The sequence below is a fragment of the Streptopelia decaocto genome, assembly GCF_964273445.1.
Source record: "Streptopelia decaocto genome assembly, chromosome: 5".
Lineage (NCBI taxonomy): Eukaryota > Metazoa > Chordata > Aves > Columbiformes > Columbidae > Streptopelia > Streptopelia decaocto.
The window spans coordinates 22,956,529-22,984,006 of record NC_138659.1 but is presented as its reverse complement, the minus strand read 5'-3'; the positions used below and the strand labels follow the sequence as shown (position 1 = coordinate 22,984,006).

The window sequence follows — 27,478 nt, the reverse complement described above, 5'->3', positions numbered from 1 at the left end:
CTAGTTCAATGTATGTCCTTGTAACCCGAAATTCCACATCAGTCTCTACAACATTATACACGCAGAGCCTAACATTATATACACAGAGCCTAATTAGGAAACATACGATGGTGCAAAATAAAATATTATGAAGGTGAGGTGTGACTGAAATTGAAACCCCAGAAGTCACCAAAGGTTGGTGATGTATACTGGCTATCTGTTCATTTTCAAGTCTAGTACAAGGTGTTTTTCTGACATTTAAACAGAGACCAAAATGTACCAGACTACAGGCTGAAGAGATTCTTTCACCTTAAGATAAACCATCACAGTCTCAATGCCCCAGTAAGCAAACACTTGAAGCTAAGCATATTTTTTATTATTATTTATTTTAAAGTAAGGCTGTTAACATGTATCCTTTTGGGAACTTCTTAGGAATTCTTTACCCTTCTGCTCTGAAACAGAGCAAATATGTTGACTACAGCATAGTTTTAATACCTTTCCAAACAGCTCTCACAAAAAGCCTTTGCTATTCATTTTTATTCAATATGGTCACTTGCTAGAAGTGATCAAACCCCAGTCACCTATGCTTTACCTTCCATAGACCCAGCTAAGGAGTGTATTTTCCCTACCTCACACAATTTACCACAGAGCAATATATTTTTTTTCCTGATGCATAACTGTGTGGAAAACAGCTTTCAAAGTTCTCTTTGCATCTCCACCTGCCCTTGTGTATCTGGCTGTTTACAAGTGCTCTTCATTTTAATGAATCATGTGTACTCTTGTACAATCCTGACTGATAAATTCTTGAGTTCCATCTCATTTGTAAGGCTAAAGGTGTGCTCTTCGAAAATCCCACGGCTATGAAAAAATCCTCTCACAGTGTAGCCCCTGGTCCCATCAGTGATTTCCTCTTCTTGTACATACCCATTCATATTTACTTTCTTCAACTAATAGGGTAAATAGAAAGCTAACATATTTATTTTCCATCACAGTATAGATTCATTCAGAAGCAAATTACAAAAAACAAAAAAACAAAACAAAACAAACAAAAAAAAAAAACACCCAAACCACCACCAACAACAACAACCCGCCCACCTTCTATTTTATATAGGTAGTGCTCTCTAATTATTTTATTCCCATGATGCAGGCTAATGTTCAAACGCGACATTCCACTGAATAGATGTTTCTTCAGTAGGCAACAAGAAGAAAAGCAATAGACTTATTATGGAAAAACTGCTGCTGTTGAGAGTTTATAACGTCTCTGTTGCATTAATATAGCTAACTCCAGAAATTTCTGACCCCTTGGATTGTCCTCCATCTTCAGTACCAGCACGTAAGGCCACACTACTATCTAGGGTCTTACACAGTACTGTAAAAGAGAGATGACAGGCAGACATGGGGGGTAGAAAGAGGGACCAACTTCATCATTAATGCAAGGTAGCTTCCAGTAACAAAACTTTGTAGGAACACATAATCCTTCATTAGCATTTATACCCTCTGTGCCCTAATACAATTGGTGAACATATGGTTTACAGGAGAATTATGCTTCAGATATCTTCTCTTGTTTATTAAAATTCTGGCTTTGTCCCTTTACCTAGCACCTGTATGGCACAATGTTGTCTATATACATTTTTAACCAAAAAAATATTTTATATTAGGATAACTTTATTAAGGTCAGAAAAATAAACCCACATACATAAAACAAACATTACAACCCTATGGGTAAAGTGCTCAGTGGTCATTTTTGCTAATGTTTAACTGAACTGTTATTTTAAATCTATAAGCCAGAAATGCAGGGGAATCATGCTGATGTTCCAAAAGTGACTGATAATTTCTTCCTAAATGCTAGATTCTTGGAAAACAAATGTTTATTTATTAAACTATCCCTCATTGGTGAGATTTCACAAGCAGTTTGAAAGATATAGTTTAAAACAAAAAAGAAGATAAACTGGACCTTTGCCTGATATACAATTACATCAAAATATGACACATCAGAAATTCCTATACATGGAAGGTCTCTAACAATGTGAGGATTTAGGATTATACAACACTGTGTGCTATAATCACATGACAGAATAGACCTGCAAAGCTTATTATACTGCAGACCCAGATGGTAAACAACAGTTGTCGCTGTACTAAGAATTACATCTCAGTAATCAATAATAGGAAGGAGGAACAGTTGGACAACTTGTTTCCTATTATGTTCACTTAGGCAACGTCTAGATCAATAAAGAGCATTAAGCCTCATACCAACTGCAGACGATGCCTGCTCAACATGCCTATCATATGGTAGCGATGGGTCCAGCTGTACTTCAAAATACTTGTAAATGGATAACAATTCTAATCTAACATTAAAAAGAAGCACTGATTCAAACAGCAGGCAGGTGCAGGACTTCTTTAGCGTATGAGAGAAGACAGATCTATTATGCCAATTTTAGTATAAGTCAAAGTCAGCTTATTTTGTTAACTCATCCCATAATTATATTTCACTCCAGCCTATCTGAAGCATGTTACGTGTTTTATATGGAGGAAAAAAAAGAGCAAGTAAGCATGGTATTACTGGCTTACATATAGACTCGGTAATTATGTGGGTATAGTAAGCTGTTTGCAAAAACTGAAAACCAGACTCGTGTATCGCTCTAGGCCAACACAACAATTATATATAACTAATTTTTTTAGTTCATCCTTTTTTAAACTATTTAAACAAAGAATACATCAACTCATTCAGCTATATTCTTGTGTTATTTAAAAATCTATCATATAAATTTGAAAATTTTAACAAGTAACTCTCTTAAGACATCTAGCTTTAGCTTCCTGGTTTTTAAATTTTCCACACTTTCATAATGCATCAAATCAAAGCTGTCTCACATCATGTTATTAACACAGATGCAACTTCCAGTTGATACTTACACAGATATTCAATTTCAGGATGACAAAACACAGGACAGTGAGCCCTTCTTACCTATGCCAATAAAGACCGCTTCATAGCCATCTTCTTTCAAGGTACGGAGTGTCATACCATCCATTGCAAGTCCTTTACTAAAAACTATCTGAAAGAATTAAAGATTACTTGCTTTTAATGTGATCATGTGAAAATAATTTCTATTGTGTCTTGCATACAGACATCTCGCAGGATCTTCTAGAGAACACAGGATTTCTTAATTTTATTTTTTTTTTTCCCAAGCCACGCTTAAAAGGCCAGATTGGCTCTGATTTAAACAACTGACCCAAACTAGATAGGGATAAAATGTACCTTCAGATCATCCTCACGTAGGCCAGCACAGACTAGCTTAGTTTCTGCTGTAAGCTAAAAGAGTTAAAGCAAGCTAAACAAACAAATGAAGTCTGTCTATGGAACACAATACTGAAGTAAAGCTGAAAAATGGCAGTTTTCTACTGCAAATAAATTGCTGTATTCAGTGCTGACTACAAAAAGTTGTATTCCCATGTGAAAATCAGAATTTAAGAAATGTGAAGTGGAAGCAAGAACCTTCTTTAGGGAATATGCGCTAAAAGGAACAATCACCCAGCACACCAACCAAAAAACAAGCAGTTTTGGTTATTGTAGAAACACTAGTGCAAGTACGAGCCTCTTACAGAGAAACAAAGAAAATAAAAGACATGAAACTATTCTGTATTAACAGGGGTTCTGAACAGAAAACCAAGCAATGTTTTCCTGCACAGTGTCAGGCACTTGGTAGGCCTCCAATTGCGCAGCATGCAATGCCAGTCCAAAGGAAGGAATGGCGTTGCTTTGTCCTGCACCCTCAAAGCTCACAGCCTGAATTTTGCTCTGAGACCACCAGCTATGCCAAAAACCCTCAGTGAAGCCAGTGCTGGTTTTGTGGATTCAGAAAGCCTGTGTGCAAAAGACTGGGCCAGCGATAGCACTAACTCTGAAGAAGGTTCTGTGCAAATTACAGAATGCCCTACTTTCTCATAATGAAGCAGACTGTTCTGTGTGGTGAACTAACAAAGGTTTTCAAAACTGTGAATGAGATCAGTTTTGATTTAAACTTTGCAATTGTTTAATTCTCATTTAGAGATGCAGTGATTTACATTCATTTATTAAAGGAAATAAGTCACAGTAATAAAAACCCACCTATAACCTGTACTTGTTTCAGTTCAACTACTACTCACACTTCCAGAAGCAAAAGCTGAAAAATATTTCTAATATTCCACCACTATTCCTGCTTTGAGCAGCTACTGCACAGGTTGAGCAACTACAGCTGTTACAGGACCGAGATGGGGACAAGAGTTTTCTGCGTGTTCAGCAAACCAACGATAGCGGTCTCCTGTGTAGAGGTCATACAATTGAAGATACACATACCCTTTGCTCATCTCTCCTAACCCCAAGGCTTTTGAGCACACAAAGCATTGTGTGATACCTTTTCTGATATTTTGTACTTCTTGACATGAGGATATGTGTTTATATCTCTGTACTCTAGACTCTCTGAACTTGAATGTTTTCCCTCAGTTTTTGTTATATCACTTGTGTATTCCCTTTACAAAATACCACACTTCATTGTGTGAGCAATATACTTTGTGATCTTAAGAGTTTAGTCTTCATGTTATTGTACATCTTTGTTATTGAACCTGCCTATATTCCATTTAATACAATTTTCCTTTTGGTGGAAAAAAAAAGAAAAGGCAGATGTAAAATATGGTAGACAATACTGAAAACACTGAAAACATTGATTTTTATTTTTTTTTTTTTTTTTGTCTTTGGAGATTTAGTATAAATTTTATCAGAGGTGCAAAAGCCTTGTACAGTTGTAATCCTTTCAAGAATACAGACTACATCCTCACTGGCAACAAAATGCATTCCATAAATTGTCATTACATTTTTTATCCTATTGTGTACATATGTTATGAAAACCTAATGAAGGAATTTAAATAGCAGTACTATTTTATGCGGGGATTCATAATACTCCTAGGGCCTAGCTCTGTAATCCTTATTCAGCTGACTAATTCTTACTAATTTCAGTAGAATTACTTGAATAAACAGCAGTACTGAGCATTTACAGAACACAGCATCTTCCATCACAGATTTAAAATGCTTTAAGTAAACACCAGAAAAAAATTCCCAGCTTACAGAGGTAGAACGCTAAGGTACTTAGTTAAGCAGCTTGGCGAAGGGTCAATTGCAAGCCAATGGCAGAGCTTAGAAGCAAATTTACATTGAGATTCTCTGCTGCACTTCGAAACTGCAGAGGACTGCAGGTCAAGATGACACAGTGGCTCTATCAGTCCATTCTGGAGACCTTGTCATAATAGGAAGCCCTGGGGATTTGAGTTTTGAAAAGGGTTCCCAGTAGCCTATATCCAGCAATTTTGTCTAAAATTGGCTCAATGTTCTGTTTTTAGCCCCATCCTTAATGCAACCTCCAATCTGTCAGTCTTTTCAAGAGTTGCAAAGGGAAATTTAGAGTGGGAAAACAGACCTGTACCATTTAAAGCCTTATCATACATCTTACCAGCATTTTTATAAAAGCTGGACAGGATGACATTCTCAGTTGGGTTCTTGTGACAACAGTCTACTGCTTTTACAATATGAACCAACATGAAAGACTCCAAGAAGAATTTCTTGCTTCACTGAATGCATGAGTACCTCCCAGTACTCAAAAATTTGATCCAGTGATGTGTTCTACAGTTAAAATGCACAGCAGTTGTAAATACCATCTAACTCCTCAGCTCAAGCCCTAAATTAACAATAAAGAAATGTTCCCATTATCTATAAACAACACACATTTGTTTAACAGAATAATGCATAACTATTGCTTCCAAGAAGTTGAACGACTGTTATTGTTTATAATAATGATCATGTTAACATTTTGTTTAATTTGATGTATTTTACTACAAAATTAACTTGGATGCAAGGTTATTATAAACCATCAAGAAAAAACACAGAGAGAGGGAACAAAAGGAGAAGTAACAAATATGAATGTTTTAAGTAGTGCCAAACTTGAATGAAAAAACCCTCGATTAAAAAAGCCCAAATCATTCCAATAGCTACATTGGACCCCCTAAAGCAATTTAGGAATTTGTTTCTTACAGACAATTAATCACATGCAGGCATGCCAGATGAGAACTATTGATTGCCCTTTTCCAAACTAGTGGCATTCAGACAGGAGACAGACAAATGCCCTGAGCAAGAGGAAGCATCTTCCTGCCTCTGTCTAGCATAGCTTTTAATTGTTCTTTACTAATGTGCATGACATTTTGCTGTTAATCTTTAGCAGAGTTCTTGTTCTTTTTCCTTTGAGCTATACATGGGCAGGATATATTTTTCCTTACCTTCACTCCAAGATCCTTCATAAGCTCAGCTTCAAAATTCACTACATCATACGGCAATCGGAACTGGGGGATTTCAGATGTACTGAAATTAAAAAAACACCACAAAAAAAAAGCCACTTGTGAAATACTTCCAGCTGTTAGGAAGAAAGGATTTTTTTAGTTGTTAAAAATTCAATACTCATAACACACCTTAGTTAATTTTGACATATGGGAATGCAAATGTGCTGCAACTTGACTGTTGGCTTTTTTTAAAATCACTAGAGTGACAAAAGAGCATTATTCACTCAATGCTAAAAATATAGGCCAGGAAGGCAGTACCTTGAGACCAATCTGACCCACACTTATAAATAACCATTTAACATATATTAAGCGTGGGTCCAAAAGAACTTCAGCTCTACTCCTTTTGCTCACCAGTATGTGTAACACTAAACAAAATTAAGACATCCATTTAAGAAAAGATCTCATGTCTGCTAAAACCAAAGTGATCCTCTAGCAATCAATTATTTCCCATATTATTTTTTTTAAGTGTTGCATATGCCATTTTGAGCAATGGTATTTAAAATTGTACTCTCCTCCATTTCTACTTCATAATTTTTTTACAATCTTTTAGGATGGACAAAGTCAGTCATTTTCTATCAGCTTTGTCTCAAGTCTGCTTTTTGACTTAACATTTATTAGCTGGTATTTTTTCCTCCTGGGGAAGATTAGGAAGGACATCTTCAAGTTCCCAGAATCACAGATCTCCTGTAAGTGAAAACTGCAGTGCCAGCATAGAATCTCAGTTTATATATATACTGGTAGAGATCTTTATCTCCAGCAAAATGACATCTACTTATGCCAGTTCAAAATCTCTCCCCTAAAACATATCACAGGTAAACACAGAAACACAGTGAGGTTTCATTTTAAATACTGTTGTTCAATGAAAAAAAAAAAAAAAAAGAAAAAGAATATGTAGAAATGTGAAAGTCTCTCCCCAGATACTTCTAAGCTTCAAACAGTCTAATCTGTTGTCAAACTAATGGATCTATAATTTCCATAACAAAGCACTGGCACAAGAGATTTACTATGGCTTTATTTTACATATTGTTAGTGACCACATCATCATTAACATCTAAATTTGACAGGCGAGAAGATTCTTTTTTTTCGAGTTCCATCAACTTCAATTATATTGGCAAGAAACTGATGTTTCTTCTTATCATTTTTAATACCACTCTTTTTTCACCTTTTCTGACCAATGTGCAATGAAAAGTGTTCTAAATATCAGATATAATGAACATGTCATGACAATACAACTTTCATAGGTCATGCTAAGTAATAAGGTGTCTGAGGCAGATACTAATACATCAATATGATTCTGCAACAGAGATTCAATAAAGTAATCTCATTTAAAAAGGAGAAAGTCCTATTTTCCAAGCCACCTACAATATTTGTTGAAGGCCTGTCATTTCCATGACTCTTAGAAGACCCCAAACAGTCCTGGCTGTGTCATATCCCTGTCAGATTTTGTAAACTATTTTTTCCTCTTATTAAACATTTACTTACAGTTTTGTGCTCTGGAGCACACCTGTATATATGTACATGTTTGTTCATACGCAAATACACCCTTCTGTGGGGACACATACATGCATATTTACCATGAACATTTTATGAAAGTCAGCTGGTACATCAATTATACTGCTACAATTTCTTTCAGCAGCAGAAGACAGTCTCTGACTCTGCAATGGAGAGACGGGTGGAGAAGGAAACAGGGCAGAGGTGCAGAGGGGAGAAATGGATGCAAACAGTGTCCCACAGATTTGCCTCTTACTCAAATCTGATCCAAGTTAGGGGTGCATGGAGAGGTACTCAGTGTTTCTCAGTGATCCCAAATTGCTTTTGCGCAAGGGACATCCCTTCAGACTAGTGAGAGAAATATTTTGGTATGCTGTAACCAGTGGCATAGCTAGGAGCACAAGCAGTGAAGCTTGTTCACGGTGTCTAAGCACAAGCATGATCTGCTCATGCTCACTCTGCTATGAAGCATAAATTCTACACAACTGGTGAAATGTAGAAAAATCTGTCTATGAAAGTGAAAAATTCAGACATGTACAGTCAACCAGACTTATGTTAGGCTTAAATATCACACCACAGGAACTGCAATCACTAGACAGCTTTCTATTGTCTAAATATTATTAAAGTTAGCTATCATCTAACACGTATGCATAGGAACATCCTACTTAAAAACACTTTAAAAAGGCAGAGCAAACTAAAAAAGGGCAAAAGTACTGCTCTTCCAAACAGCTGATTCCAAACACAAAATTAATTTGGTCTTGTTAGCCATTTGCAACAGGTTATGAAGCCTTGAAAACACACCCATCAATAACCTAAACTTGTTAAAAGCTGTACCGCATAGTCTTACAGCTGCAATAATGGATGATTGCTGCCACAGGACAGCCTCCCTTCTGTTCCAAGATTAAAAGAGGCACAAAAGGAATTGATGCCCTTAAACCAGATGTGAAACTTTCTACCATAAATGGATGTAAAATTTGACCTTGTGTTCTTTAAGAGTCAAAAAAAGGCATATTAAAATGCACTGATTGACCATTAAGGATACTAACAGAACAGACAAAGCTTAGTGTAAGGCCTTTTGCAATAGAACAAACAACAGCTTAAGCTTTTTTCAAATTCAAAGAAAAACATGAAGAATAGATGTAACTTAACATCACATTGCTTCAAGTATGCAAGCACACAGTAAGTAACTTCACTGTTGTACTGTTAGCACTGAAAGCAACTGCAGAAGGTGATGAATTATATTGCTGAGCCCAATCTGAGTCTAACCTGCCATGAAATAAAGCTTTATTGTTAGAAACATCTTGTTATTTCTTACTACTTTAAAGCAACAAAACCGATTTTAGATCTGGTATTTATGAAAACATGTGCTACTCAACAGGTGAATAGGTATTTCATATACTAAATTTGCAATCCTCTAAAGCAACCAGTCCAAGTAAAACGGCTCCATAGTTAAATGTCTACGTATTAACACCTTGATAATTAGGTAGAATACTTCTGAATCTCACTGGGAAAAATGAAAGTGATCCATTTAACTTCTCCAGCATTGATTCTCTATCTTCCAGAGCACTGAATAAGTATTTGACATTATGACACTATGGATCAAATTCATTAATGGTGTCAACTCTATTGATCTCAGTGATGCTGCAATGAGAAATGTGAACACATCACCAGTCTTTCTCTGTTTCTTTTCACTTTTTATTTTGTAAACACTTTAGTATGAGTACGCCTTCAATGGGTAAAATTTAATTTTGATTTCCAGTGGGTTGGTATCCACTAGTCAGTTTCAGAAATATTTTTATCTTACACTTAGGGATTCCAACAAACTTGTAAGGTTTTGTCTCAGCCAATGTTACAGTGGTCAAAATTAATCTTCTAGTGTCAAGGACACAAAGCCATGCAAATATCACCCAAGTGTTTACAATACATTAGAAGTGCAAAGGTACCTTCCTTTCTGTATCTACAATTCATTGAAGGTTGACAATTGTAGGGGGTTTATTTCACTCTTATGGTATGGTTTATTAAAACTGTAGGTCTAGGCACACATGATAGATTTATTCACTGTCACCTTTATTTGCATAAGCATTCTAAACTTTAAATTCTCCATGAAGTTACTGTCTCTCTAAAGCACTTAAAACATATACTAACTCTTTCACTATGTAGGGCTACAAGTACTTCATCTTGTTTTAAAAGTTTTGGATACGGGAAAATGGTTCCTGACAATTTTCTGAAGTGTTAATTTGATAATAACAATTGCAGCCTGGAATTTTAGAGGTCATATGAAGATAATACAGGAGATAGCCACCAGATTTTCAGTTAAAGATTGCCTGTAACTGTACCTATTTTGACTTAATTAATTACTTAAATAAAAAATAAACTTTCCAGATCTGAACTCTTCTACTGCCTTACTTTGATGAAGGTAGAAGGATTGTGTATAAACTGTGTCTGAACAATATTTTTGGCTATGCTTTCTACAATAATTGGAAAGAGTATTTTGTTATAGTTGTTTTTTACCTTAAGCCACCAACGTACTCCTGCTTTTCAAATATGGTGATGTTTGAATAGCCCAATCGAGCCAAAAAGGAAGCACAACTTAAACTTGCAGGTCCTGCACCAAGAAGAGCTATCTTCACATGATACGCTTCAGGCATGTCTTCTAGAGGAGGTAAGGAAGGGTTTCTGATTTGAGGAATATTCATAGCTTTGAACACCTGAAAAGCAATACATTCAAGAGGTTACATACTTTACATTCAGTCATTAAATTTTACTGGTAGCAATGTGATGGAAGCTTCCACTAGTACTGTCACATATCATTGATATATTATTGCAAATCGCTTCATAATATTATAGGGATCCTGAACTGACGTGTGCATTTGTGAGGGATGCTGTAGTTGCATGGCTTGGTTATTCTATAATTCTTTTTCTCTTAAAAATGTCTGAAGTCAGATCTTTCACTACAGTAAATTTTACAAAGAAGATGGAACCAGAACACCAGTAACAGAATAGTAATACAAAGTCAGAAAGTGTAGAATCTCTGCAATACCAAAAATTTCCTTCCAAATAATGTTCAGATTATTGTTACTACTAGAAAAATATTTTTGCAAATAACACAAAGGATTGTAACACCAATGAAGGGGTTTTGCTTCTTCAAGAGGAATCTTGTGTGATCCTAGATAAATCACTTGCAGATTGACTTTTTAGAGGTGGTAGGTAACAAAACTTAGGTAGTTTTGACACATTTTAGGCATCATCCCTAGCCTTCAGTCCTGTATTTTCAAAGGTAACCCATGCTTTAGATGCCTCCCCTTAGACAATTCTAACAAGACTTATTTAATGTTAGTTGCTTATTTACTTCAGATGTTCTCCACTTTTTAATTGGGTGTCCAAAAGTTGTAGGCATACCTGAAAGTTCAGACTGTTCTCCCTACACCTCAGTTCTTCACCTGTGAAATGGTGATGACCTGCTCCATTCTGTCTTGACTATTAGAAGCACATTGGGAGAGTCTCTGACCACTGTTATGTGATTATACAGAGCACAGCACAATGGAGTCTCAATCTAGTTGCAATGTCACATGGTTTATTTCAGATTTGCATTAAATCAGTTCTTTGCTCAGGCATACAGGCTAGAGGCTAAGGCCGAAATATCCTACACTCACTAAGCTCGATTTCACTGTCCTCTGCATCTACATGGACTGTAGGTGAAGGAATGGAGTCGCTATCTTTTATAACCGATAAAAGAAAAGAACAGATTCATAGCTGTTGCAGGCTACTAATGATTAGGAGCATGGAAGAGCGTATTTACATCTTTGTTTTGCTTTAGGCATTGGGGGGGGGGGGGAATATTTAACCCAAGGAGTATATCACTGTAGCAGAAGCACAATATTGGACCAAAAGAATACAAGAGTTCATTGCATTGGGATTCTCAATCATACCATAAAACACTTCAAGGCTGCACCTCAAAAACTACCAGATGACAGCATTGTTCCCCATCTATATCGATGAAGAACTGTGTTAAATAGGTAATAACTAGTCCTCTAAAATACATACATTGTCATTTGTCTTAATAAATATAATATTAAAGCTATTTAACAAGTGTACCAAGAGCTTTTAGTTTCCTTAGAACTTGAGAAGCAAAGGTTTTTCAAGTTAAAATTTGGCAATTCCACTCATGAATAGAATTTTTCATTTATGTTTTGAATCAATCAATGTTCATTTTCTTCATGTGCACTTGAGCACTCATGCTAGGTAAACCAATGATTAGTTCCTTCCCCCTCTAAAATTTCTGTGTCAAATTCCCCCAGCCTTTGTAAATTGACATAGCATTTTAACGAACTGTAAGAAGCAAGAGACAGATAATTGTTTTTAAAAAAGAATCATTTAAACCTGACAATTCATACAATATGGGAAGGTTTAATGTGATTATTAATGGATTTCACAGGCTGAAAAGCTTATATTGTACTGTGAAACTAGACTGTGATAACCAAAATGCAATAGGATATTTTTAAAATGTCTGCTTTGTTACGTTCACACAGAAATGGCTTCAACGATACCAAATTTCCATTAAAGTCTCTTGCAGTTGTTTTAGAAGGCTACTCAGTAATCCAAATTATAACTTTCATATTTAATGTGTATGTTGAATGCTATGAATATGCATGAGCTTAATATATTTATCACTAAATTTATTGTTAATGTAAGTATTTTATTAATTATTATTGAATAGTCATACCCATCAACTAAATGTTTTGCTAAAGAGCCACACTAGCGTAGTACAGCACTAAGCTTCAGAGTCATGCAGGAAATCCTAGTAGTTGAGGCTGAATGGTCAACTTTGATTCTGCCTATTTGCAAATAGGGTGAAACTGTCTTTATGCAGCACAGCCAGCTTGTGCAGCAATATCTTGCCATCTGGAATTCAGTGGCAGTTTTGCATATTAAGGCTGGCAGGGTAACTGTGTGAAAATAGCAAACTGCTTCAATGCATTTCAGAAGATTTTCACTCACCTCATGGTAAAGTTTCCCTACACTGTAATTCACCTAATTAAATAACACTGAATTCTTCTGTACAGATCCTTTGGTGTGCAGAGATTACCACCTTGCAAGCAAGCGTTCAATGCCACATTATATGTAACTGTCCTCTCCGATTTTTCTCTGCTCAGACTATGGTCAGGATGCAAGTAAAGTTGATTACTATTGCCTTTCTTGTCCACTTTCTCCTCAAAATCATCATTTCATTTTTGTTTAGACTGAGTTTTTCTTTTGTTTTGCAGTGCTTTGTAACTAAGACCGATTCAGGAAAAGGAAACCAAATAATGGATTTTAAAGCTGAATATCTCAGTGGAAAGCTGCAGCCATCGTCCCCATGTCTGCCTTTCCTTGTACCTCACTCTCATACACGAAAGAGGTTATATAGGTTATTAATAGACATTAATAACACTGAGCATTTATTCTTTTTATCAAATACTATGGAATCACCATTACTTCACCATCCAGGGCCTATTCAAACTAAACCCACACAGATTCCATCCACTTCTATGCATCATGTCAATTAGTGGCCACTTTGTCCTCAAGTGAGATATAATTTGACCAAATCAAAACAGCCAATCTGTTTTGCTAAGGTTCCAACAACTGAAACAAACTCACTCTTGATTCAGACATTTATAACACAGTTTCCCTATTTGCATTACTTTAATGTCTAAAGGTGTGAGTGCGCCAGTTCAATGTTCTCTCCAGTATGAAATTAGGGGTTTGTTCTCTTCCCCCTTGTAAATCAAACATCCTTTCACTGCAATGGGGTTGGGTTTTATCCCAAAACATTCAGTATACTTGACACAGAGCATAATTCCAGGCACTGTATGCAAATGCAAGTTTATTTTAAGGTTCCACAATATTTCCCACTGAAGTAAACTATAGTGGTTTTGATTGCTGAGCATCCGATTCAAGTTTAATTTTCCTGGAAAGTTTTAGCCAACTCACATTAGCTGTTTATCAGAATGCAGACAGGGAAAAGCTTATTTTTCTCCTTATATAATAAAATTCTTGTTCCTTTCTTCACTATACAACTCCAGCATTAGCATGTTTTGATGAAAAGATGTGACATTTGGCAGAGAGTGGCAGATGACTCAGAGAAATGCATTTGCTAACCCAGTGAAAATCATTTTATGGCATAGTAAGCATGACTTAAATGAATCTAAAGCATTTAAAACCATTAGAGCAGGTTAGAACTGTTATTCAGAATTGTTATCTCAATTAGAATAAATCAAAGTAACTCACTTCAGTCACTTTTCAGGTTTTTTGATCAGAATTTTTTTTAAGAGGAATATACCGTAGATACCCTCCTCCACCTATTTGCAGAATTCAAATTCGGTCAGACAGTTTTACTCTAATTCACCTTTATTTGAAATTATCTTTGGACTGTGATAAACAATATGTTAAATAAAACAGTTAAAAGACTGAAACTTTAACCTCAAGGTTGAAATATAAAAAAAAGCCTTTGCCTAATCCTATGAAACAAGACAGGTTGCTAAAAAGCATATTCAGTAGTTTCCAAGACATACACAGGTCACATTTCTTAAGTAAAAAGTGCATCTTGCATCTTCATCACAACACCTTCATCAACAGAAAAAGGCTGAAATACAAAAAAATGGGGAAAATGGAAGGAGTAGTGAGAAAATTTAATCTTTTAGTAACATAAGTTTAGACTTAATAACAAAATCCTTCATATTCTTGAGGTATCATGTCTACTTCCACAGTTAAAAGGCTATAGAAATAAGTTTATTAGTCAGTTTTGCTATTAAATATCCTTCACCAAAGTGATGAGATACCATACTGCTACTGATACGGACATTAGAATCTAGCTGGTGTGTATTTTAATGTGAAACATATCAGTATACTCTGAATTGTTATCAGATTTTGCTACTGCACAGAAATAAAAATACAGGCGATGAAATCAGTAACATTTAGGAACTGATTGTATTAGTTTCACACTTTCCCACTGGTTTCCACGGATATTTATCTGTAGGCTGGTTTACTTTAATAGAGGGCAGTTGAATATTTAAAGGAGAAAATAATACCCTGCATGGATTTTAATAAAAAATGAAGCAAATTGCATGCTCAGTTATGTTCTTGAACTTGTTAAATTACCTCATCACACAATTAATTTAATTTAATTGCAGTGGATAGCACAGATGTACAGGAAGGCTTTCCCACAAATGTGAGCTAGTTAGGAAAACTTGTTGATTCACCCTCCACAAGTTAAAAGTTGTAATACTGCAAACTTCTAAGTAGGACACTATTGACAAAAGTAGGGCCTAGAGTGTCTCATTAAAGATTTTTCAAACCTACATAACAACTATACATTAATATTATCCCAGTCCCAAGAAAGCCCATGGATCTAGGACATTGTGGAGACCAAACCTCAAAATCTCACGAATCCCACCACTAGAAAGGACACAGAAACATTCAAGTGTATGCCTTAAAAAAAAAAAAAAAAATACACACACACACATGCTGTAGGGAAGTTTATATAACTAGTCAAAATATCATCAATCCATTCGGCGTTGGCCTGAGAGAAATCAGAAGTCCTCAGATTCACACTCTGAAGGCTAGACCATCCCCTTCAAACAAGCCTAAAATTTTATAATTGATTATTATAGATTTCAACATGACTTAAAAGAGAAAACAGCCTAAAGATGCGTTAAAATAAATACTAATACTGACAAATAGAGTTTGTTTTCTGTTTGTCCTGATGCCTTAGCTCCCAGAACAATCTCCCTCTTCTGATGCAGCAATGCCATCCGTGCCAGCGATGGTGAGGGGCCCAGGCAGACACCCCAAGGTCACCCAACTGCAGGAGCTGCCGCTCCACAAGAACCACCTTCTCCCCACACTTAGTTAAGACTGATCAGAGCTGTCAATACAACTACAAGAGGGACTCTGAGCCCAAGGGCACAGCACACCCCTCCACAGCAACCCCTCTGGGCAGCCGCTGCTTCCCTGCCCATGGTAGGCTGGGGAGAAGGGAAGCTCTGCACCAGAGCTGGACCCTCAGCACAGCCCACCTCCCGCTGCTCTGCTGAGATGCCCTGAGGTTAACAGCAGGTCAGCTGGTACAATGCATCTTTCAGGAAAAAAAATATCAAGTTTCCTTTTGCAATTTCTTTCTGCTGCAACAGCAGCTAGAATACATCTCCAGAGAGGAACAAATCATGAGAACTGTAGCTGGCACAGGAGACACAGTACTAAATGATCTAGTATCTAAATCTAGTACGCAGCAATTAAAAGAATACATTTTCTTTTTAGCTTGTGCTACTCCATTTAGAATGATTAACTAGAAACACAGGAGAACCTTTAGAGTCAGTAATGTCTATTCAGAAAGGTAAGATTTTGAGGGCTTCTTACTCATGCTACAGCAGACAATGTAAACAGATCATGCTTCTTTTTTACTGCAAGCTTACACACTTGTACTTGAGTAACCAGTAATTTTAGTCTATTTTGTGGGACTGACAGTCATACAGCTCATGCCTGTATGTATTGTCACTGCAATCTCAGTATATTTTCACTGAATTTGTGTTCCAAAAACAGAGATGTTTCCTGATTCTAAAGTACTTGGGCAAAGGACATAGATAAAGACATTAATATAATTTTGACCTGTGCAGTAGCAGGTGTAACCTATGCTTGACACTCATCATTTATAATAGTGAGCTTTTACCCCGTTATTCTCTAGACGCAACAGTTGCCGTGGTAACTGCATCCCAGTATACACATTCTACATCACAAATACAAACGGACATTTCATTTTTTTCCATTTGAACAGTTAATTGTCAAAATACACATTTTTTCAGACTGGATTACAAATTACTTTAAGAATAAGCTTAACATAGTTACAAAACTATATAGAAGGGTAAAAGGAAAATGCAGGAGGTGTGAGGTGCCATTTTTTTGTTCTACTGTATGCAAGACAAATATTTTACAATTAGGGAGTTTTATCTGCAGCACGAACAGATGATCAGTCATTGTTCAGAAGCACAAAGGGGCATACGTCATACCCATATATTTTCCATTTTAAACCACATTCCTGCTTTACTGCAATTTTATCTTTTATCTCAGCTAGCAGTTGTGCCTTTCCATTATTGTTCGCCCTCGTAACGCATCAAGTATATCATCCTCAGACTAATTCTAAGGAAAATAAGTCTAAAATGGCTTTATGCACAATGGAGTTTTCAGTAAATAAGCCCCTGTGGGACAAACTATTACATACTGCATGAGAACTACCATGCAGCTCTCATTAAGAGTAACACAAGTTGCACGCCTAAATTACACAATTTGCTAAGTTACTTTCATAAGTAAAGCTGTGAACACACTTTGTTTGCAGTATCTGGGCCAATTTTTTATCAGCAGTAGTACCTTATGATTTTCTTCAGTACTTTCATCTATATTTTTGTAATGGTTGTTACCTGGAAGCACTCATAACATTATATTTCTTTCAACTATACATACTTACATAGTAAAATCTAACCGAGTGAAAGCTAAAAAAAATTATTAACTACAAAAGTGACTGCCTATTATTAGTAATTATGAGTACTTCAATACATACAAATTGTTTGTTAAATAGCAATAATTCTAAAGGTTATTAGCAACAAATTTTAACATCTTAGGATACTATAAAATAGTAAGGATAATAAAATTTACTGAAATCTTATTTTTGTTAGAGTACTATATAGAACTGTATAACAATTTTATTTTGTTAGAATTCTTGACATTAATATCACTTTGAACAAACTTGAAACATTAGGAGCAAAGCCATTCTGAGCTATTCATCCTCTCTGCAGTTTTCATATCAATCATTGTGATAGCACTGAGCTTTTTTAATAGATTTCTAAAGATTTTTGAAGAAAAATGGCAGATATTTAGCATTATCTATTAAGCCATAATTCCCCTCTATTAATCATAGCATTAGGGCTATAAGGAGACACAAATCAGGTTTTAACATATATTACTTGCATTTGGTTCCTAAACAGTAATATTTCACTATTGTATTTATCATCTACTTGACAACTGCTTAATCTTTCTTTTTTCTTTTTTTTTTTTTTTAAGCAAAAAAACAAAACTTTATTGCACATCAGAAGACTTTACATACAAGGAATAAAGGCCATTAGAAGAAAAGCTAATAAAATTGCCTCTTGACTGATAAAACCCAACTATTGAATATACACAGAGAAAAATACAGTTCAGTATCTCTAGCCTCACTCTGTAAATGGGAACTTTGGTCCAAACTGTACTGATTCTAACACATGTATTTTGGAAAATCAAAGTGGATAACGACTTGAATGAAAGAGGGGAAAGAAGGTTTCAGCAACAGCTAGCAGGGAAGTTTAGCAGGTGCTCCAGAAGCTTTACAAACACATAAAGAAGAGAAGAACTGCAGCAGGTAGCAATGTTTGTTCATCGAATCATGACCCACAGCTGTTAAGAAGAGAGTGTGAAGTGTATGAATGACAGCAGAGGAAAAAATTTGCTTTATAGACAAATCATCTGTTACTTCCAGACTGATTCGCATTCCTCAGGCTTTGTAAAGGCGACTGGAATTTCATTGTATGTTTGTAAATATGATCAGCCAAATGACTCAAAATACAGAAGAGGGACAAGCTCATTAGTTAAGGACTGCACAGAAATGTGCAATCAAACACATGCATATGTCTTTTTTTATACAGCCACAACTTCCACACCTGTACAGAGACCAAAGTCACAATTTTTACGCAAAGATACTTCAGACAGATCAGACAAGGTGCCAGCTGAGACCATGAGTTTGGTATAAATTCTCCATTTCCTTAAAGGAAGTTAAGGAATAAGCAGCAGCCTCTGTCTTTCTTCAGATGGAAATTGAAACACTGAAACTTTACACTCACCAATAATGCACATGCACCTCAATAGAAACTCTTGAGAAGATTTCCTAACATCAAGCAGCAAGTAACAACTTTTGATTCAGTAGCCAAAATATATACATACCTTTATGAACTAATAAATTTACATGTATGCACATGTGTGCACCTATATCTCTTCTAGACTCCTACATTTACTACTCCTATATTCAGGAGTAGTTACATTTATACAGTCATAAAATTACATTCAGCTCTTTGAAGGCAACCACGAGGCTGATGTAGCCCCCGGAGAAAATTAGTTGGACACCCCATAGCTAGACAGATGCACATAGACGTACACATATTTCAGGTCAACCTGAAACTACTTATTTACTTGTTTTTAGCAAAACAGGACAGTAAAGAGTTTAAATAATCTGAAATGTTTCCTTTGCTGCTGCAAAGGCAGCACAAATGCACCCTAATTCTGCTACAGGTTCTACCCAACACCCAGAACAGTTCCACTTCTCCTTAACATGCAGTTACAGATGCAGGTGCATTTGATCTTTTTCCTTATGCAGTCTAACTGAGTAATATCCACGACTTCACCTGGCTTAGATAAATCTTTCATTATAAAACAAATTGTCTTAACTAATAGCGTTTATAAGAAGTCGCTTTGTCCACAAATAATGTTCCTTATGTTCCTGTAAAGTACTCCATTATGGAAAGCATGTCTAAGGTTCTGAATGTGCTGTAAGAAAAAGTATAATTATTCTAACTTCCTATGCCTTTATTTTTTCAGTACCAACATTTTTAAAAAATAAGTCATTAACAAAGGAAGCCACTCAGACAATACTCATTGGTACATACAAAGAATTTAAAACATTTGCAAGTCCTACCTACCTCAGTAGCAAACTGCTGCAATCCACCAATATTAATTGGTCCCTCCTCAGTGGCATATAAATTACAGCCACCAACACAGAGATCTGATGTTGGGCACACCATTCCACATGTCAGGCCAAGAGGATTGTCAGAAAGAATCATTTTGGCAGCTCCATAGTAGTTCTGGGGGAAAGAAAAGAAAAAAAAAAAAAAAAAAAGGGGGGGGGGGGAGAAATACGGGAGAAGAGGGGGGGAAAAAAGAATCAAAAAGAGTCACATACTAAGGAAGCAAAAATTCAAGACAAAATACAAAATATATACTACATCTTATACAGCATTATGTCAAAGACACTGGAAAGAAAGTCATCAAAAACACTGATTATGCAAAGATAAAACTTTGAGTTTTAGCTTGCAAAATAATCAAAAGTGTCTTCAGTCTGAGGAGGTTGTACAATTTTTATTGGCTTAACAAATTTAAGTTTGAAAACTACTGTGCCTGCATGATGTACATGTAAATACTTTCTCCATTTCCAGGTCAATTGGGCAGCAGCTGAGTGGTAACCCTTTGTTGAAGGTCTGACCAGAAAGTGTTGGTTAGATTATCAGTTCCTTCTGGCAAAGGGAATGAAAAGCTGATTTTACATATCCATTCACACCATCTCTGCAGATGTGCTTGTCCTTCACCCCAGATCAGTAGTGCCAACTGTCCCAGACCCAAAATGAGAAGGAGGATTCCTATGTAGCTACCTGTAGATATTGCACTATTGAATTATCTTCAAACTTTTTCCTCAACCACATAGCGATCAGGGCAAACACTTATATTCCTGTTTCCATAAACAGCAAACCAGTGAACTGATTAAAGAAGCTATGTACAATCCATGGCTTCACAGATTCTCAATATTGAGTGCACATCTTCAGAAAAGGAACATTTTGCAGATACATGAAAACCAGCAAGATTTCTTTCCATAATAAAAATCTATGGAATGGACATTAGCAAGCTCCCAGTGCCTTATGCTATGAGAAAACAACCCCTGTTTGCTCTGGTTGGTTTTTTAGACTGGATAATTCTCTTAAGAGTGAGCATCAGTGGAAATCCCAGGAGTGAAATGGTCTCATTTAGAGGGAGAGAACTACTGATGGCAGCTCTGAATTTGCATTATGTCTGCATTAATAAAATTATGGGGTAATTAAAACAATCTGTTTACAACCTATCTTTTCTTCTGTATAGTTAATATAAACTTCATGTAATTGTAGACTCTAGTTCTTTCTTCATTTTACTGCTCCTCCCAGTGACTCCAAAAGCCTCATCAAATAAGTCCACGAAGATGTTTTAATGCTAGATTTCCCTTAAAGGCCAGAAGACAATCCAGTGCCCCTTAGAATTAGCACATAGCTGAGGTTTCACGAAAGCTTCTTCAGTGAGAAATTAATGCTGGGATCTCATTCCAGTTTTCTCCAAACTGCAATAACTGAGAGACTAAAGAACAATATTTCTCCTTTCTCTTCCACCACCTCTTCTATATTCCAATCTTCAATAATCATCACTAATATGAAACTGCTTTTTCTAACAAATATCTTTATCTCTCTGTCCCACGATAGTTGACTCAGAACAACCAGAAGATGTAGCATTCAAACGATGTGAAGTACTTGGTCACAGCAGATGTTATGCAATACCTGTGACTTACTGTCTGTCAAATAGGCTAGTGTACACATAAGTGCTTATTCAAAGCAAACGCTATGTCACACAAAGCAAGTTATGAATAAAAAGAGCAGTGTCAAGATCTGCCAATATAACCAAAAGTGGGCAACAAGCCTTTGGTTTGGGAGGTTCAAATTCACTAAAGACATTTTAAAAGGGTGAGCAAAAAATTCTTAAAGTTAAACCAGATGCTTTAGACACAGCTAGAGATTTCCAAGAGAATGCCAATGTTTAAGAAATGTCTTTGCAGATGTAACTGGACCTTTTGCTTATAGATGCTGGTCTACTGCACAGCATGAGCTCCTGTCCAAGAACAAGCCCGTCTGCAACCTCCTGATACCCACAGGGCACAGTTCAGCGCTGTGGGCAGGACTTCAGGAGTCCAGCTCTGAGTTCCTTCCTCTCTCTGTCTTTCCATTCTCTTTAATCATTTACCACACCTCTACTGCACTGATTTCTTTTCTAATGTATCAAACATGATTAGAAGAATGTTTTCCAATACTTGACAAAAACTGGCAGGGAAATACAGTATAGTCTAGTAAGTTACACTAAGTGGTGTTATACAAACTGCATTACAAAACTGCAAATCACCGTGTTACTACAGTAATAAATAAGAGTTTGTAGTATATGTACAGTATCTGTAATGTTTAGTTACATGAACACTTTGTGCTCACAACTTTTTTTAAGCTGAAAAGATGTATTAATGATCATTACATTTACCAATAACATTAGGGGTAGAATATTCATTAAATATTCACGTTTTATAAAAAGTATCGATCACTTTTCTTTCACAAAACCAGGCAGTAGTAGGCTGCACACAAAACAGACATAAGATACAGAGCTGGCAAGCTGGTAACTACACACCACATGTTATATGGGAGAAAGGATCTGAATTAAAGGGAGGACGGCTTCATTAAAATGACAAAGTCACTCCAGGGCATGGAACAATGCAAGCTACCTTAACAGTCTGGAGTTATTTTTTTAGATGCTGAAATAATAAGATGACTCAGTTGGCTAGTTTCTTACAGACGTCACAAAGGAAGAAAGTCTAAAACTAGAATGTTTCTGAATTTTTTAATGAGATAAACGTCTGATTGTGCCTTTGTTCATAGAATCTTTTTTCCTGTGCGCTTCCTTGGAAATAAATTAATCTATCTGGATAGGATGTTTTGTGCTTTCCTACATCAAAATGTCAATAAATACTACATTGCTAACACAAGGAACAAAAACAAGCCTTACACAGACATCAATAATCAGCAGAAACCAGGCAGAGGAGGATCTCCACATGTATCATTTGGAAGCATTATATAATTTGCATGCAAATGAGACTGTTTTTTACTTGGAAAAAACCTATTAAAACACATAGGATCAATACTGAGAGACCAGAAGAAATTGCATTTACTATAAGGAAATGCTTATAGCATCTTTTCTTTCAATTCAATTCAATAGCTTTTTATATAAATTCATTATGCATCAGGGTGTTTTGATATTGCAGTTTTCTCAAAACAATGAGGAGCATGCATTATTATGCTTTGTGTAATAAAAATGAATACACTGAATTCATCAGGATTTTGGGACAGAGTGAATACTTTAAAAGAATAGAAGAAAAAAGTGATAATATTCTTTTCATCTGGGTTTAGTTTAAAAAAGGGGAAACATAGCAAAAAAAACGGGAAAATATCACCTCCTTCTATCCTAGTTCATGCTCTGCAATGGCTTGAAAATTTACTCAAGATGTATTGGATTAAAATATTTTCACATACTGAAGAGCTTCTATTTAAAGTATGAAATTATGTAAGTAGCATTTTTCACATTGACACACAGCAGTTCAAATATAACAAGAAACGCCCCCAGTCTGTCAGCCCCCCCCAAATATCTTCCGAAGAAGAATGAACAAAACATAACAGCAACTTATCAAATCATACATATTCTATATTATAATGCTGATGATTTTTAATCAATCCAGAAATCTTTCACATCATTTGACTTGTGTCATCATAACAGGACTGTAATTTCACACAGTGTCACTATCTTCTTACGAAAAAGAACGGAAGAAATATCTTGTACTGTCATTTTGTCCTTTGTAGTCTAGAATGTGAGAGATTCTTTAATTGACATAGTGTCATCGCAAAAGTCTATTCTACATAATTACACTATGGCAACTGAAACCAGCTGTCAGCCATTCCATTACACTAAGTACAAACAGACATCTCAAGAAAAGTCACTGTTTCAAGTGCATCAATTTAACACCATTACTACTATTTCTTTTAAATGTTGTTTTTGGGGTTTTTTTTGTATTTAGTGACCTGATATATACAAAGATTAACAGAAAAAGCTGAATAAAACAGCACTTTAAAAAAACCTGTAGCCTCAAAGTAGTACTTAAAGATTGATTGTGATGCATATCTGTATATCATTATTACCAATCATCTAGCAGCTTTCTGACTTCCACAATCCTTCATTGTATTAACAGTATCCCACTTACAGTATTTTACATATGAACTGTGACTCATGATTTTCTACAGCCTTTGCAATGGCATATAGATGTCCTTTGCTAATTTACTCAGAGTTCCTCTGGCACAGAAAAACTATCACTCATTTTCATCCACCTGTCATAATCCTATGTCTCTCACCACCCTTTATCCTTATAATCTTCATTTCATTTTCTCTTAATGATCCCACAGTTTTGGTTCTCTTGCCTTCTTTTGTCTACCCACTTTTTCTTATTTCTCATTTCCAGTATATTGCCACAAACACTTTTTTCTTTACTCCCTCAATCTCCGAAACTTCAGATTCACCCTTAACACTTGTTTCCATCTCTATCCTCCAGTTTGTTCCCTCTCCCATTTCTCCCTTGAAAAGGCAAATTTCTCTCTTGAAAAAAAAAAGCAAACAACCAACCCACCCCCCCAAACACACACAAAACCAAACCAAAACAAACAAAAACCCACACAGCTTTCCTTTGTTTTCATTTAAACTTAAACATTTCTCTGAAATCCTACAACTTACTCTTGTGTTCCACAGTTTTCTCTGTACTCTTCCTAGCATTCAATTCTCTCTTCCCCATCTTCCTGACAGCATTCTGCACAGTACATGGACATCCTTTTATCCAGAGGGCTGCATGTCTTTGTTGGTTTGGGGTTTTGTGTTTGTTTGTTTTCCGGTGGATTTTCTTTTTTCTTCCTTTTAAAATGCTGGCCACCAGAAGGCTTACATCCACCTATGAAGTCTGTTAGAAAATGGTTGATGCAACAGCTCAGACCAGTTTGTCTTTATTATTAAGGGATATGAGAGAAGAAGGTCCTTCTGAACAGGAAGAAAACTGTTGAATCAATGTCAGGAATCACTGTAATAACAGCCAGTAATAGAGAGCTGCAGCAAAAAAGTGTGATTCTTGAGTACCGATAACACAAAAGATACTTCTGCACCCCCAGTTCATTACAGACTCAGCCTTTACAGGCTGAGTCCCTCACTCTTTATGCCTGTGCCATATTAACACAGCTTTATATCCCCCTGCTTAAACTGCACCAACAGTTGTCTTTCAACGTGACTACTCAACCATAAAGGTGTCTGATACCAAAAAGCTCCAAGAGCATCTCACTGAACATTGCAAAGGGGAGCATGTCAGCAGCTGTTGCTTTCTCATGGGCAGCTCTGGCACACACTTCTGCCTAACAGGAGGAAAACTAGACAGGCTGCAAGTGTTCAGCCTGAGAGCTGCTTCTGGGGAGCTATGGGATTTTCTGCTGCTGTATTTTCTGCCTGATCATGCCACTCTTAAAGGATGATGGGTGCTGGAGCTCCATTTTTGCAAGTCCTTCTTGCTTTGACACATCAACACAGAGAAAGGAAGACACAAAATCCCTGGTACTCCTTCAGGGGTAGAGGGCGAAGCTTTCTCTTTTTTTTTTTTTTTGAGTTAGTTTGTTTTTTTCTTTTGAAAGAAAGAAATAACTAAGATGGCACTTGTGCATTATAAAACAAAGCATATACAATTTGCAACATGAATGCTGTACTTAAAGAGGGGACAGCGGGAAGTCAGAATACTTGTTTGCCATCTACTGATGTTTAAAAACAAAAGTAGTAGTGTGTGCATGGTGAATCTGAAGTCTGGTCTCTTAGAGACACAGTTGCAAGCAGTCTGTAAGAACCAAGAAACACTGACTGGGAAGACACAATAGAATAGATTGTACCTTTATAAAGTGGAGTTGTAATCCAGTTTGTATGGAAAAAGAGAAAGGAAGTTGTGGCCTAAACTCTACAGAGTCACAGCAGCTAACACAATACAGTATAAGTGACATCCTTTTTCTCAAAGGGGCTCAAGGCTCATTGAGTCTGGCAATTCAATTACCCTCTCAACCCAGAAACAACCCCTCCTCCCCAGTCCCTCTTCTACTCCTGAGCTCAGGTCTAATGGCAGAACAGCTACATTGTACATGGCCTGTAAATATCTAAAAAGCCTCAGGCTTTAGAGAACAAAAATCCCTGACCTTTTATGATTGCTATAGCAGTTTTCCAACAAAACAAACTACATACAATAGAGCTCTTAAATACCTGACAAAGTAATTCATTTTCAGTATGCTGCTGTCTAAATACCCTGTATTAATAATGAATCATGTTTAAACAAATACCTGCATGCAATACTCCTTACTGCTTACACAGGAATAAGGACAAGGAATTTATTGAACTGAATCTCCTCTAAACAAGTAGAAGGGTAACCTGCTGAACAGAGTTTCTCAAGTGAGTGATGAAGAAAGATTGAGAAGCAGAAGAGGGACTTCAATACACCTAGAAAGCGTACCCTGATTTCCTGGACTTACTGACCTCAAGTACCTGAATATTCTACACTTCAGCCATCTATTTCATCTAGAAGCTACCAGATACATTTAAAAACTCTTGGAATAGAAAATACATTTTATTTACAAGGTGAAAACAGCAAAAAAGATTTATCATTTTGAAAAGAATTTTCAACAACATGTAAAATATCCTTAATAATGTGAAGTAAATACTTTCATGAAAATAATACAAAAATATTCAGCAGGCAGATTGTTGAATGATAACCAAATGATGATTTCAATAAAAGTATAGGAAAATCCATAACAAAGTGAAAAATTACTTAGTGGTTCAAATAAAAAGTTTTAAAATGATAAGTCAGAAGTTTTAGTTTGGTTTTCAAAACAACTGTTTCAACAACTGTTGTTGTTTTCTGCCTGCTCTAAAAGTGTATGGTGCACATACCCCAACCACCACAGGAGCAGAATGAAGGAGGGGAGAGGACACTGCAGGAGCAGTCACAGTAGTGGGCTCATACAAACTCTGTCACGGTCACAATTTCAGATGAATGATTTCAACTTTTGGTACCGTTCTCAGCTTCCACCTTTTATCTATTGTTTGCTTCACAGAAAGCAAGGATTTTCATAGTCCAGTAGTGTAAAAACAGTAGTACATACCTATACCTAGAAAATAATCTATTAATAAAGGATACCAGAAGAATTTACTATTAAATTTACTGTTACTTTTTCTGAAGAACAGAATTCGGTATAACAGAAGCATTTACTAGCAAAGGTACCAGAAACACATTCATCAAAAGGGAAATTCAGCCTAGCAGACTGCAGCCATCAAGTCCAGGTTGGCTTCCTTCTATGCACTGTTTATTTCCCTGAAAAGTTGCTTGGTACATGAATTACAGGAGGCATAGCCATTGACATAGAGGACACAAATACACAGGACTTTCTAGCCTTGTTTCTCAGCCCATGACTTCAGCTGTCTGCTAAGCATATTTGGTCATGGGTTTTTCTCACTTGCATTTCTTTTTGTTGGTTTGGTTTTGTTTTCTGACTGTTTGTTGGTTTTTAAAGTCAGCATTAAAGCTGTTGCAGAGAAGCACTTTCACAACCATGCTGTATTAGATTTCTTCCAATAGGGCAAAGAGAGAAAGCAAAAGGTAAGGCAGTAGGTAAACTCACGCTTAAAACTACATTTCACAGAAGCAGTGCATTAGGCATGCAATTTCCTACCCTAACATCTTGGCTAGTAGAAACTGACTACCTGACTTTTTATAGCTTCCTGTTGTGAATGTTACCTGCTGTCTATGCAATTGTCAGGGATCAACATGAGGTAAAAGCAGTTACCAAAACCTTTGCATAGCACTTATAAAAATTAGTTGCAGAGTGAATACAGAAGCTATTGACAGATATGGATAGAAGGGCTATAAGTACGT

General features: G+C 36.2%; 1 protein-coding gene across 1 annotated transcript in view; it reads right to left on the bottom strand.

Moving 5' to 3' along the window:
* The window catches only part of DPYD (dihydropyrimidine dehydrogenase), a 345,406-nt gene that overhangs the window by 226,345 nt on the left and 91,583 nt on the right, over positions 1-27,478 (bottom strand). Inside the window, exons 5-8 of the mRNA XM_082053772.1 lie at positions 19,581-19,742; positions 10,339-10,535; positions 6,277-6,358; positions 2,942-3,029 (exon numbers count right to left, since the gene is read on the bottom strand). Coding sequence (XP_081909898.1) covers positions 2,942-3,029; positions 6,277-6,358; positions 10,339-10,535; positions 19,581-19,742 — 529 coding nt within the window. The remainder of the gene's footprint in view (positions 1-2,941; positions 3,030-6,276; positions 6,359-10,338; positions 10,536-19,580; positions 19,743-27,478) is intronic.